This window comes from Hemiscyllium ocellatum, chromosome 45 (assembly GCF_020745735.1).
Source record: "Hemiscyllium ocellatum isolate sHemOce1 chromosome 45, sHemOce1.pat.X.cur, whole genome shotgun sequence".
NCBI lineage: Eukaryota > Metazoa > Chordata > Chondrichthyes > Orectolobiformes > Hemiscylliidae > Hemiscyllium > Hemiscyllium ocellatum.
The window spans coordinates 278,686-293,018 of NC_083445.1; the positions used below are offsets into that span (position 1 = coordinate 278,686).

The following is a 14,333-nucleotide window of genomic DNA, read 5'->3' on the forward strand; positions in this document are numbered from 1 at the left end:
CCGGTTTCAGTTTAGCTTGGTCTGGTCGAGCTCATATTTCAGACACAGAAGTATATGTATGAAGAAAGAATAGTCATTTAAAATAACTAAATCTAAGTCCAAAGATATGCAGGTTAGGTTGATTGGCCATGATTTATCGCCCATAGTGTCTAGGGATATGTGGGTCAAGTGGATCAGCCATGGGAAATGCAGGGTTACAGGAATAGGGTGGGTCTGGGTGGGATGCTCTTTGGAAGGGTGGGGTGGACTCATTGGACTGAATGGCCTGCTTCCACAATGTAGGAATTCTATCATTCTAGGAAAATAGTGGTTTAGATTGATGAAACCATTCAAAACAAATAGCATTGAATTTTATAAATAGTTCTGAAAATTCATTTTGACATTGGATATGCACAGTTCTCGTTCCGTGTGCACTCTGAGAATTCCATTATCGAAAAGCATCAAGAGAAAAGGACAAAGGTTCATTAGGCTGATTTCTAGTACAAAAGTTGTCTTACAAGGAAACATTCAGAAGTTTTGGCAAAGATCTCACTCAACAACCTAAAGAAGGTAGAGGATAATACGGCCAGTAATCTGGAGTAATCCCTTCCAAAAGCACTGTCGGTGCACCTATACCCCAAGGACTGCAGCAGTTCAAGAAAGTATCTCACCACATTATTAAAGGCAATGGGGAATCAGTAATAAATGTTGCCCTATTCAGGGATGTGCACATCCCATGATCAAATAATTTTTAAAAGCCTTGGTGCCATTTATGTCTGTGTCACTACTAAATATGGTTATCTCCAGAGCAACCTAAAAATGAAGCAGTGCATGATCAACCATTAAGTAATCCATCTGCAGAGATAGGTGAAGTCATACTTTTATTCTTTTCATTTCTGTTTGTTCATTGAAGTGTATAAAAAGCTTTTTTTCTCTTTCCTTCTATAACTCTCTCCTTTCCCATTCCACATCATACTTCAATATGAAATGTTTGTATTCTTTTCTGATCTCCCATTCTATTATACTTTTAATCATTTTTGGTACTTGTTTATTTCTCATTTTGTCTTTCAATTACTTCTCAAACATGGGTTTGAAGAATGTAACAGGGAATGGATTTGAATGAGATAACTCTGTTGTGGTTCTGTTCGTCGAGCTGGGAGTTTTTGTTGCAAATGTTTCATCCCCTTTCTAGGTGACATCCTCAGTGCTTGGGAGCCTCCTGTGAAGCGCTTCTGTCATGTTTCCTTCGGCATTTATAATGGCTTGTCTCTGCCGCTTCCGGTTGTCAGTTGCTGTCTGCTGCAGTGGCTGGTATATTGGGTCCAGGTCGATGTGTTTGTTGATAGAATCAGTGGATGAGTGCCATGCCTCTAGGAATTCCCTGGCTGTTCTCTGTTTGGCCTGCGCTATAATAGTAGTGTTGTCCCAGTTGAATTCATGTTGTTTGTCGTCTGTGTGTGTGGCTACTAAGGATAGCTGGTCATGTCGTTTCGTGGCTAGTTGGTGTTCGTGGATGCGGGTTGTTAGCTGTCTTCCTGTTTGTCCTATGTAGTGTTTTGTGCAGTCCTTGCATGGGATTTTGTACACTACATTGGTTTTGCTCATGTTGGGTATCGGGTCCTTTGTCCTGGTGAGTTGTTGTCTGAGAGTGGCTGTTGGTTTGTGTGCTGTTATGAGTCCTAGTAGTGGCAGCAGTCTGGCTGTCAGTTCGTAAATGCTCCTGATGTATGGTATTGTGGCTAGTCCTTTGGGTTGTGGCATATCCTCGTTCCGTTGTCTTTCCCTTAGGCATCTGTTGATGAAATTTCAGAGAACAGCCAGGGAATTCCTAGATGCATGGCACTCATCCACTGATTCTATCAACAAACACATTGACCTGGACCCAATATACCGGCCACTGCAGCGGACAGCAACTGACAACCGGAAGCGGCAGAGACAAGCCATTATAAATGCCGAAGGAAACATGACAGAAGCGCTTCACAGGAGGCTCCCAAGCACTGAGGATGTCACCTAGACAGGGGACGAAACGTTTGCAACAAAAACTCCCAGCTCGGCGAACAGAACCACAACAATGAGCACCCGAGCTACAAATCTTCTCCCAAACTTTGAGATAACTCTCTCAAAGAGCTGGCATAGACATGATTGGTCGTGTGGCCTCCTTCTGTTCTGTATTATTTTCTGCTTTTTGCATTTTTGTCTCAATGTTCTCTCTTGACCTGCCTACCTTTTCTTTTCATACTTTGTCCTTTCTTTCCACTTACTTTCATTCTTTTCTTTCTTGTTTTCTATACTTATGCAAAGTCTGGTGTTCTCAGTCTTTTTGCTGTGAAATGAAACCATGTACCTGCATGTGTGCTACTTGTATGTTTGAATTCATACTCCCATTCATACTGAGCACTCTGTTCATTCATTATTGCTTTAAATCTGACTTGTCTGCTTTCCCTGGTGTCTTTAACATAGTGAGCAAAAATTGTTAATGGAGCTACAAACTCACCTGAACAATGAGGAGAATCGACGAGATAAGTTAATGGAGTACCTTGAATATGTCAGCCATATCACCATGTCCATTAAAGCAGGCGTGGAACATATCTACGAGAAATTGAAGCATGTGCAAATTGTAAGTAATCGCCACACACACAAAAAAACTAATTCCAGAGATTTTATTCCAGTGAGTAACTTGATCAGCTCCAGAGTATTGCATGGAATTTTTCCATCACCCATAGGTTAGTTGGGATGAGACCCTGTTTGCTATTACTGATATTACTGGTGGTAAAAGCTCTTCTGTTTCATTACTTTACAATGTTGATAATATATTGGATTAAAGTTTCTTCACATGATGTATTTTATAAAATGTATGACATATTCAATATTGAAAGATGCTACATTAATGCTGGGCTCTCAGTGATTTTCACATAACTTGTTTGTGTTTGAATTATTCAGTCAAAGGGCAATATTCCAGCTGTGGTACTGAGCCCCACATCAGATGAGTATGTATTGGACTTATTGTCATTAACAGAGGACAAACTTCTTAAACTTTATCGAAATCTTAAAGGAATTGACATGAAGAAGACATTGCAATTGATCGAGGATGATGAGGTGAGATAACCCATTGTGCAGTGTAGTGATTAGAACAAGGACCTGGTGGATCTTGTTGAGTATGCAATCCCTGATTAGGGTTGTTAACCTGGACCAATAAGGGAGTCCTGGCTGACAGGTGTAAACAGGAGATTCAGAGCGTGCCCTCGCACTAGGGTCTGACTCTGAGCTAGCTGGTCAGAGTCCATGCAATGCATGTATAGGTAAAGGGTGACTTGATTACCAGATACCAGCCTCTATGTATTTATTTTCATGTAGCTTTTTTTATCCTCTAGTTATTTGGTTTTAAATGGCAACCCCAGTTTGCAAGGTGGGAAGTGGAGGAATATAGAACATTACTGCACAGGAACAGGACTGTGAGCCCACTATGTCTGTGCCAACCGTGATACCAAACTAAACTAATCCCACTTACCTGAACATGATCTGCATCCCTTTATTCCCTGCCTGTTCATATATAAAATATCAACCGTTGATTCAATTTTGAGTCAATTTCTCCTCAAAGTCCGCAATCTACTGCTATGTCCAAGTAGCTATTTGACGGTTTTCTGCCACTAAGTTTAATTTAAGGTAAAGTTGCGTTATTATTTAAGTAATTTCTGCTGTAAATAAAGTATAACAGTGATGTGTACACTCCCACATTCCATTTCTATTACTTGGGATGTGCTTTTACATTGATTACGTGGACCTCTTGATTATCTGGACCACTTAATCAATAGGCACACTCATGATCCCAAGGTGCCGGATACTGAAAATTTTAGTGTATTTCTATGAGGTTGCCCCTCAGCCTCTGATGCTATAGTGAAAACAAATTATCCAAATTTATTCAACCTCGCCCTTATCACTAATACACCTCTCCTTTATACCTCTAATATACTTCTCTTTATACCTCTAATATACCTCTCCTTTATAATTAAAACACCTCTCCTTTATACTTCTAATATGCATCTCCTTTACAGCTAACACACTCCAAACCAGGCAACGTCCCAGTTAACTATTTTGCATCCTCTCCAGAGTCTCCACGTCCTTCCTGGAGTGTGGCAATCAGAACCGAATATGACTTGTCAACTTTTATAATCAATACAATGAAGTTATGCATACCCCACACTTTCTTTACCATCTTATCCACTTATGTTACCACTTTCAGAGAGTGATGGATTTGCACCCAAGATCTTTCTGTAAATCAATGCTTCTAAGGATTTTGCCATTTACTATATCCTTTCCTCTTGCATTTGACCTCCCAAAATGCATAACCTTACATTTGTCTGGATTAAACTTCATCTGCCATTTCTCCACCCAACTTTTCAACTGATCCACATCCTGTTTTATGCTTGACAATCTTTCTCACTACCCACAGCTCCACTAATTTTGTGTATGCTGCAAAAGTATGAATCAGACCACATACATTTTCATCCAAATCATTTATATAAATTCTAAATAACAAAGGTCTCAGCATTGATTCTTGTGAAATACCACTGGTCAAAGACTTTCAATCAGAAAAAAAAACCCTCCACAACCACCCTCTGTCTTCAATGACCAATTTTGTATCCAATTTACCAACACATCATGGATCCCAGGTGACTTAATCTTGCCATGAGAGCTTTGCCAAATAGTTTAATGAAGTCCATGTAGACAACATCCACTGCCCTACCATCAATTATCTTTGTCACTTCCTTGAAAAATTCAAATCAAATTTGCAGGACAAAACCTCCCCCACACAAAGCCGTGCTGACTTCTCATAATAAGTCCAATCTTTACCAAATGTGAGTAAATCCTGTCCCTAAGAATCCTCTCCAGTAATTTTCTTACCACAGTTGTAAGGTTCACTGGCTGATAATTTCCTGGATTATCCCTGTTGCCTTCTTAAACAAAAGAAAAACAGTCTTCTGGGACTTCAACTGTGGCTAAAGAGATTACAAAGATTTCTGTCAATACCCCAGAAGTCTCCCTCAGTATTCTGGGGTAGGATCCAATCAGGTCCTGGGAATTTATCTAACCTAATATTTTTCATCCACCCAATACCCCTCCAATTTAGGTACAAGTACAGGTCCCTCTTCCCTGGAAGAGATTAAAATGATCCAAATATCTGAAACCTTCTTTCTGGCTCCAGCTCTTTAGTCACATATTCAACTGTGTTTTGTTCATATTTCAAGCCCTACTAGCACATGGGATAATCTTGAGATTATAAACCTAAAGAGCCCTGCTTTTCAAATTTCGACTGAGCTCTCAAAATTTTCTTTACAGGACCTCAAACTCAATTCTGTACGAGTCCCACATTACCGGGGGATCCCAAAAGTACGTGTTGCAAATCTCCATTCTCCTGTGGAAATATATTCGTGAACTATCTTTTTGCTTGTGTTTCAGTTCCATGCCAGCGTGGAAGGCAAACTTCCACCTTACAACATGAGAGTGAAGCTTCCCACAGCCCAAAAACCCGATACATATGATGGTGAGGAACTACATTTGATTCTCCTTCATCACAAAGTTTACTCTGTCGACTTCATAAAGCTGCAGCTCCAGTTGTAATCTGTGTTGTTTTTATTACCAACTTTATTCTTTATGAAACAGTTCATAACTAAAGGCAGTAAAGCAGAATACAAACTTAGAAAATGAAATAACTCATGACTTGCATTGTCATGTGGGGTCTGGATATGTGTGATCCTCCCTCAAATCATGTCAATTAGTCACTGAAGATAGATCACAGCAAAACTTGGAGCAAATTCTTCACTGTCTGTCTTCTTCACAACTGTACCATGTGAGCATCAGCTGCAACAGTGCTTTCTAATTCGTAACTTTGGAAAAGCTGGTAAGTAATTCTGTAATATCTGACACCTAAGGCTGAAGTTTCACAGAAAGGTCAATACATACAAATAAGTTCTGTTTCCGGATCACAAACCTGATCCAGGGGAAAACACAACATGATGCATAATATCTGCGCTGATGACTGGTACTGTGATATATGTTGTGGTTCTGTTCGCCGAGCTGGAAGTTTTTGCTGCAAACGTTTCGTTCCCTGGCTAGGGAACATCATCAGTGCTATTGGAACCTCCTGTGAAGCGCTGCTTTGATGTTTCTTCCGGTATTTATAGTGGTTTGTTCTTGCCGCTTCCGGGTGTCAGTTTCAGCTGTAGTAGTTTGTATGTGGGGTCCAGGTTGATGTGTCTGTTGATGGATCTTCTTGCCGTTTCCGGGTGTCAGTTTCAGCTGTAGTGGTTTGTATATGGGGTCCAGGTCTATGTGTCTGTTAATGGAGTTTGTGGATGAATGCCATGCCTCTAGGAATTCCCTGGCTGTTCTCTGTCTGTGGCTAGCGACAAAACGACACGACCAGCTATCCCTAGTAGCCATACACTCAGACAACCAGGAACATAAATTTGACTGGGAAAACACTACCATCATAGGACAAGCCAGACAGAGAACAGCCAGGGAATTCCTAGAGGCATGGCATTCATCCACAAACTCCATTAACAGACACATAGACCTGGACCCCATATACAAACCACTACAGCTGAAACTGACACCCGGAAACAGCAAGAAGATCCATCAACAGACACATCAACCTGGACCCCACATACAAACTACTACAGCTGAAACTGACACCCGGAAGCGGCAAGAACAAACCACTATAAATACCGGAAGAAACATCAAAGCAGCGCTTCACAGGAGGCTCCAATAGCACTGATGATGTTCCCTAGCCAGGGAACGAAACATTTGCAGCAAAAACTTCCAGCTCGGCGAACAGAACCACAACAACGGACACCCGAGCTACAAATCTTCAACCAGACTTTAAACTGTGATATATCGATATGGAGACAGATTGATCATCCAATTAGAGGCCATGGGAGTGAGAGTTTTTCATAAAAAGTTCATGTGTGGGACATGAGGGTCGCTGGCTGGCCAACATTGATAGCCCATCCCTCAGGGACGCCCGGACCAACCAACCCAACCACCCCGTGGCTCAACACTTTAACTCTCCCTCCCACTCCACCGAGGACATGCAGGTCCTTGGACTCCTCCACCGGCAGAACATAACAACACGACGGCTGGAGGAGGAGCGCCTCATCTTCCGCCTGGGAACCCTCCAACCACAAGGGATGAACTCAGATTTCTCCAGTTTCCTCATTTCCCCTCCCCCCATCTTGTCTCAGTCGGTTCCCTCAACTCAGCACCGCCCTCCTAACCTGCAATCTTCTTCCTGACCTCTCCACCCCCACCCCACTCCGGCCTATCACCCTCACCTTGACCTCCTTCTAGCTATCACATCTCCATCGCCCCTCCCTCAATTCCCTCCTCCCTACCTTTTATTTTAGCCTGCTTGGCACACTCTCCTCATTCCTGATGAAGGGCTTATGCCCGAAACGTGGAATTTCCTATTCCTTGGATGCTGCCTAACCTGCTGTGCTTTAACCAGCAACACATTTTCATCCCTATTTACCCTTGAGAAGGTGGTGGGAAGCTGCCTTCTTGAACTGTTGTAGTCCACTCGCTGTGGATTGACCCACAATGCTGGTCAGGAGGGAATTCCAGGATTTTGACCCAATGACTGTGAGGGAATGATGGTATATTTCCAAGTCAGGATGGTGAGTAGCTTGGAGGGGAACTTGCAGGGGATGGTGTTCCTATGTATCTGCTGCCCTTGTCCTTCTAAATGGAAGTGGCTGTGGGTTTGGAAGGTGCTACTTAAAGATCTTTGGTGAATTTCTGCAGTGTATTTTGTCGATAGTACACACTGCTGCGACTGAGTGCCGGTGGTGGAGGGATTGAATTTTGTCGATGTGATGCCAATCAAACGGGCTGCTTTGTCCTGGATGGTGTCAAGCTTCTTAAGCGTTGTTGGAGCTGCCCCCGTCTGGGTGAGTGGGGAGTATTCAATCACACTCCTGACTTGTGCCTTATAGATGGTGGATAGACTTTGGGGTGTCAGGGGTGAGTTACTCACCGCAGTATCCCTAGTCTCTGACCTGTTCCTATGGCCACTGTGTTTATGTGGTGAGTCCAGTTGAGTTTCTGGTGAATGGTAATCCCAAGGATGTTGACAATGGGGGATTCAGTGATGGTAATACCATTGAATGTTAAGGGGCGATGGTCAGAGTGTCTCTTTTTAGTAATGGTCATTGTCTGGCATTTATGTGGCATGAATATTACTTGCCACGTCTTGATCCAAGCCTGGATATAGTCCAGATCTTGTTGCATTTGAACATGGACTGCTTCAGTATCTGAGGAGTCGTGAATGGTACTGAATATTGTGCAATCATTGGCAAACATCCCCACTTCTGACCTTATGAGAGAGGGAAGGTCATTGAGGAAGCAGCTGAAGATTGTTGGGCCTGATTTAAACAGATCCTGGTAGACATTACTGTGGCTGCTGTTAAACCTACTGTTATCTCCAAAATGTTCTCTGTTAGTATGGGGCCTAGAACATTGAGCTAGGCTGTCCTTTCTTTCATCGATGCAGTTCTTGAGACTATGATAGAAGCCATAAGAGAGGTCTGCTTCCTAGAGGAGGTGTCAGGAGGAATCCCCTCATTTGGCCAAAACATGCATGGCAGGATATTGCTGGGAATATGAACAGAGTGAAGTATCACCAAGAAGTCCTGGAACCAGTGCTGGAAATGATTCAATGACCTCATGTGCTCTGGTAAGATGAGTGCCATTTCCAACTCTCAGGATATTCCCACTGCAGCAAAATCACCTGCTGAGGAATCCCAGAGTGTATGCTCCCCCTGAAAATCTCAAAAATGAGTACCAGTGAAAACTTATGGATTCCTCAGAATGGCACACAGAGCCATAGTGCAGCTATGATGATCCATTACTACAGAGACATGAAGCTATTAATAATTTGGAGCAGAAATATAAAACGTACAGGACATCAGTGCCTTATCTTTCTCTACTTTGCCTTTGCAGAAGAAATGGGGTCACAATGCCCCTGCAAAGAGCCCAAATGGAAAGAAGCGACCCCTTGATCCAAGTGATAACATCTAGAGAAGATTGGGATATTGGAAATAGCCAGGATTGTGGCCTAGTTGGGTGTCATCTCTGGTGAAAATGGACACTGTGGAAAAGCTGATTACAGAGAGCATTGCAATCAGTAAGCACAGTCATCTTCTCTCCAGTGCTATTGCTCTGATCTTTTCTTCTGTCTCCCATAGATAAAGATATCCATCCATTGAGATCCTCTCAACCAACAGCAAAGATCATCAGCAAGAAACCAAGGAGGCACCACCATATCCACCAATGCAGATATTCTTATTGCAGAGCGTAGTTCCATATGATCAGCGATTCAGTTACTGGATGCAAAGCATGGCACGAGTGTGCAGAAACAGAAACTAGAACCATAGGCAACTTTGGCAGTCCCACAAGTCAGTGTTCTCTGAGGCAGTGTAGGGGCAAGGGTTTACAATGGAGGAATCCATCTAGCTTGTGAGCACCTCCAATGCCCAGGGCTACAAATACAGGGCATCTCCAGGAAGAGAGTGGTGAGTTTATTGGAGAGCCAAATGTGGCAGCGCACAGAGTGCGTGCAGGAGCAGTTGAACAAAATGTGCAGAATGTTTATTACATTGTGCAGCACTAACCTGTTAGTACCACTGGTGATCTTTGGAAAGGATGTAAGTTGTGCTCTATATGTTCCTAAGGTCAGATGAAATAGGAGCATGAGTAGATCAACCAAGGGTTGAGAATGTCATAGAAGAGGACTAAAGCACTGCTCCTCAGGAACTTCCGATCGTCTGATCATGGTCGACTCTGCTAGAGGGCCAAATGACAGAGATGCTGCAATCATACAGCAACTTCTTGATGTCCCTACAGGCATCTTCACAATGAGGACAACTACCACATGCATCTTAGTTGCTAGCAGAAATAAATGAGCAGGCTGCTTCCACCTCCTGTAAGGCCAGAAGAGGAACACCACGTCAAGTAAATTGAGAGTGGAGGCCCCTGAATCCCAGGGCCACTGATATATCTCCTTATTGTCTCTGTGCATTCTTTCTCTTTCTCGGCAATCCATAAAGAATGATATTTTAAATCAAACACTGGGACCCCGTTCATTGCTGCCATTAGAGAAAAAGTAGTATGTAATGGTGAGAAAAATTAAGAATTTCTCCACAATAACAACAAAACCTCGGAGTTTCACCAGAAAGAAAACTTTAAATGTTTAAGGTTGTATTTTGAATAAATGGCATTAGCTCCAGATGGTATTTCAGACTGCTTCCCATTGGGGAGCCAGGACACCTACTCGCAGAGCACTCCAGAGAACACCTCCGGGACACCCGCACCAACCAACCCCATCGCCCCGTGGCCAAATACTTCAACTGCCCTTCCCATTCCGCCAAATACATGTAGGTCCTGGGCCTCCTCCACCGCCACTCCCTAACCATCTGATGCCTGGAGGAAGAACGCCTCATCTTCCACCTCAGAAACTCCACCCCCATGGCATCAATGTAGATTTCACCAGTTTCCTCATTTCCTCTCCCCCAACCTTATCCCAACCTTCCAGCTCAGCACCACCCTCATGACCTGTCTTCCCTGTCCATCTTCCTTCCCACCTATCCGCTCCACCCTCCTCTCCGACCTATCACCATTACCCCCACCTCCATCTATCTATTGCACTCTCAGCTACCTCCCCCTCAGCCCCAACCCCCCTCCCATTTATCTCTCTACTCCTGAGGCTCCCAGCCTCATTCCTGATGAAGGGCTTTTGCCCGAAATGTCAATTTTCCTGCTCCTCGAATGGTGCCTGACCTGCTATGCTTTTCCAGAACCACACTCTCAACTCGTGCCCAACTGTTTACCATTGTGCTGCAAGCCCCGGGGCTGTTGTCTATAAGGCACAATTTGTTGAGTTTCTCTACAGTCAAGCATTTGCTTTCCCACTAGACTGCGCAACAGCCCTCCCAATTTAGCATAGTCCCCCAGATATTTGGAAGGAGGAATTTGCACGTCATCAGAGCTGATTTAGCTGTTGTTGGCTTTGGTAATACCAGGTGGTTCGTTCGATTCATTTTAGTCTTTATATCAGTTTGATACAACTGAGTTTTTTTAGGCTATTACAGAGTCAACCATGTTGTGGATCTATAATCACATGTAGACCAGAACATATAAGTATAGCAGATTTCCTTCACTAAAGTATATTAGTGGATTTGATGGGTTTATCACAATTGATTATGCTTTCATGATCACTACAATGGAAATTAGCTTTCAATTCTAGGTTTCATTCATAGAATTTAAATTTCACTAACTACGTTGGTGGGAATTTAAATTTCAGTAGCTATATGGGTGGGATTTTAAATTTCAGTATCTACATTGGTGGGATTTTAATGCATATCCCAGAGTATTGTTATAGATCGCTGGGTTTCTAATCCAATGATATAACCACTATGTCACCATTTCCCTCTATGATATTACTAATTAATACTCCTCATTACACAACACTAGATCCAATGTAACTTTTTTCTAGTCCATTCACAACATGCTGCAAACTGTCCCGAAAATATTCTACAAACTCATTTTCTAAACTACTTTTGCCATTTGATCGTTCCAGTCTATATGAAAATTAAAATTCTCCATGACTGCCTTTATTAAAAGCTACAATAATTTTTTGTTTACTGCTGTGTCCAAAGGTACAGGTGAGTATAAACTACTCTGACCAGTGTTTTTCTGATTCTTGCTATTCCTGATTTTTATTTATACTTATTCAACTTCGTGGAGTCATAGAAGTCGACAGCATCGAAAAAGTCTGATCTGATCAAAAACAAGCACCTAACTTCTCTAATCCCACTTGGGTAATTTGTAAGAAAGGATTCCTTTTCAATAATGTCATTCTTTACTGTCATGGTTACCTCTCTTCCTTTGCCATTCCATCTGTCTTTTTGAAATGTTGTCCCCCTCAGTTTATTTATTACACCTTGTAACCAGACCGCTAAAATCATAATTAATGTAAACCTCTGTTTATGCCACTTGTTCATCAGTCTTATTGTGGATCCTTCACGCATTCAGATAAAGAGACTTTAGGGTTTTTTTTGCTATTATTCCGTGCATCATAAAGCTACCACAGTCCCAAGAGGACCATAAGGCTGCTCTCTCTTTAATGAGAGGTCCGATGGTTAGTTTAACATGAGAGTCACTGCGCCTCAGGTGAGGGATGAGGTTGAGAAGGCAGGGCTGTCATGTGACCTCAACCAGTGCAGGAATTGAACCTATAATATATGCATTGTTCTGCATCAGCTAAAGCTAACCAACTCCTATCCCATATTCCCTTCATGAGCCTTACTCAGCAATATACAATTATGGTTAAACTCTCTGTTCCTTGCTGTCCCACTCTGCTTGTCTTGAACTACATCCTCCTTTGCAATATTTAAATGCTTATGTCTCTAAGGTAATTCCCTGGAATAGTCATGACTGGCTCCCTTCATCAGGTCTGCTCCAACAGAGCATGTAACCCATGTTCCCCCTCCACCCTACCTCACCTTTACCCTGATACAGAGTCGAGTGTGTGATGCTGGAAAAGCACAGCAGGTCAGGCAGCATCTAAGGAGCAGGACAGTCGACATTTCGAAGTGCTTATGCCTGAAACTTTGATTCTCTTTCCCCAGATGCTGCCTGACCTGCTGTGCTTTTCCAGCACCACAGTTTTCAACTCTGATCTCCAGCATCAGCAGTCCCCACTCTCTACTCCTTCACCCCGAGACAATCAACAGCACTTGTTAGTATGTTCTTATTGAACTTTCGAAGGGCCTTTGTTGGTCATAATTGGGGGAATCTGGCAGGTATTCCCCTGTTCCTACATTCCTGAACATTGACCAGCATTGCAAAATTAGCATGCTAGCCAATTCCAGTTTTTTTGACCTAGTCTGTTTCTCTGTCTTCCATTACTAGTGTCAGCAGGAACATTTCCATACTGTAAATGAATGGAAGAAAGATTATATCTGTGTGTGCGTCTTTCTCTGCCTCCTTACTTTTCTATCAGTTTCTTTTTCATGCATTCTTTCTTGTTTAGTGATGTGTAACCAAGTTTTCTGATTGCAGATGATGATGATGATGATGATGATATTGATGATGACGACGATGATGGCAACAGCAGTGATGAAAGTGGTGACATTGTCACAAGAGCAGTGTTAAAACAGCAATCACAGCAGATTGTTGACTGGAAAACCAAAAGGAAGACTCGACCGAAGAGGAAGAAAATAAAGCACAAATCAGTTCAAGACTGAAGCACTCTTAATCTACTCTCTTTGTCTACTAGACTTGTGCATCTGTGCACACAGATCATAGCAATTAATAGTAAGATAACCAGTAAAATATAAACAAATGTTTGTTAAAAATCCTTTCATGTCACTATTCATTCTATCCCAAATATGTTTTCCTCACTACTGATGTTAAACTGACTAGTCTATAATTGCTGGGCCTATCTTTACAATCTTTATTTAACAAGGGCAAAATATTTGCAAGTCTCCAGTTTTCCAGCACCACTGTTGAATCTAGAGAAGATTGGAAGATTATTGCCAGTGTCTCTGCAACTTCCACTCTCTCTCCCTTCAATATCCCAATCAAAACCCCACCTCCACTCCACAATCCAGCTGTAATTGAGGACATAGTAGATTAACGTAACTGTACCATAGTGCTGTTGAACTACGGAACTCGGGAGCCCCAGGTAAATGAGTTGTTCTGCTAATGCAGTAAAAGCTGCCAGCCCTGCTGCACACTCCAGTTCAGCCTGCAGACAAGCTTCATAGTTTTTAAACATTTGATCGTGCCCATTCTTTACGGAAAGTAACATCAGAAAGGATTTTGCAGCCTTTTTCCTGCATTTATATCATGTGCCTGGGTTTTCTTACCAGGGGTGTTAGAGATGGTAAGAGTTGGAATGCTAATCTGCTTTTCTTGGTAAACTGTGCAAGAGCTTTCTTTTAAATTATAACCGATAAAACATTTTTAATTGTATTTTCCATGTTTGGTCAGATTAAATTAGACTCAGAGCTTAAACATTGATGATTTGTCCTTTAAATTGCTTACAATTGTGTGGAAGATTCAGCTGATGATACAACTTAACCAGTCAGATTCCAAAATGAAACCTGACTTTGTGCCTGCTTAGATGCTCTCAGAATCTCTGCCTTGCCTTGTTGCTGCATGGCCACAGCTGAAATATACACAGGCCTTCTGTCTTGCCTTGCCATTTACTGTGAGCACAAAGCCAAACAACCTGTCAATGTTTTTGAAAGTCATGAGGTTGGACTATTGCTGTATGGCACAGTGCTATATCGATC

At 42.4% G+C, this 14,333-nt stretch overlaps 1 protein-coding gene across 1 annotated transcript in view; it reads left to right on the forward strand.

Moving 5' to 3' along the window:
- Window positions 1–13,983, forward strand: part of odad3 (outer dynein arm docking complex subunit 3) — a 37,852-nt gene extending 23,869 nt beyond the window's left edge. The window contains exons 10-13 of the mRNA XM_060855054.1: window positions 2,440–2,596; window positions 2,920–3,075; window positions 5,437–5,521; window positions 13,096–13,983. Coding sequence (XP_060711037.1) covers window positions 2,440–2,596; window positions 2,920–3,075; window positions 5,437–5,521; window positions 13,096–13,280 — 583 coding nt within the window. The 3' untranslated portion in view covers window positions 13,281–13,983. The remainder of the gene's footprint in view (window positions 1–2,439; window positions 2,597–2,919; window positions 3,076–5,436; window positions 5,522–13,095) is intronic.
- The last annotated feature ends 350 nt before the right edge of the window (window positions 13,984–14,333 follow it).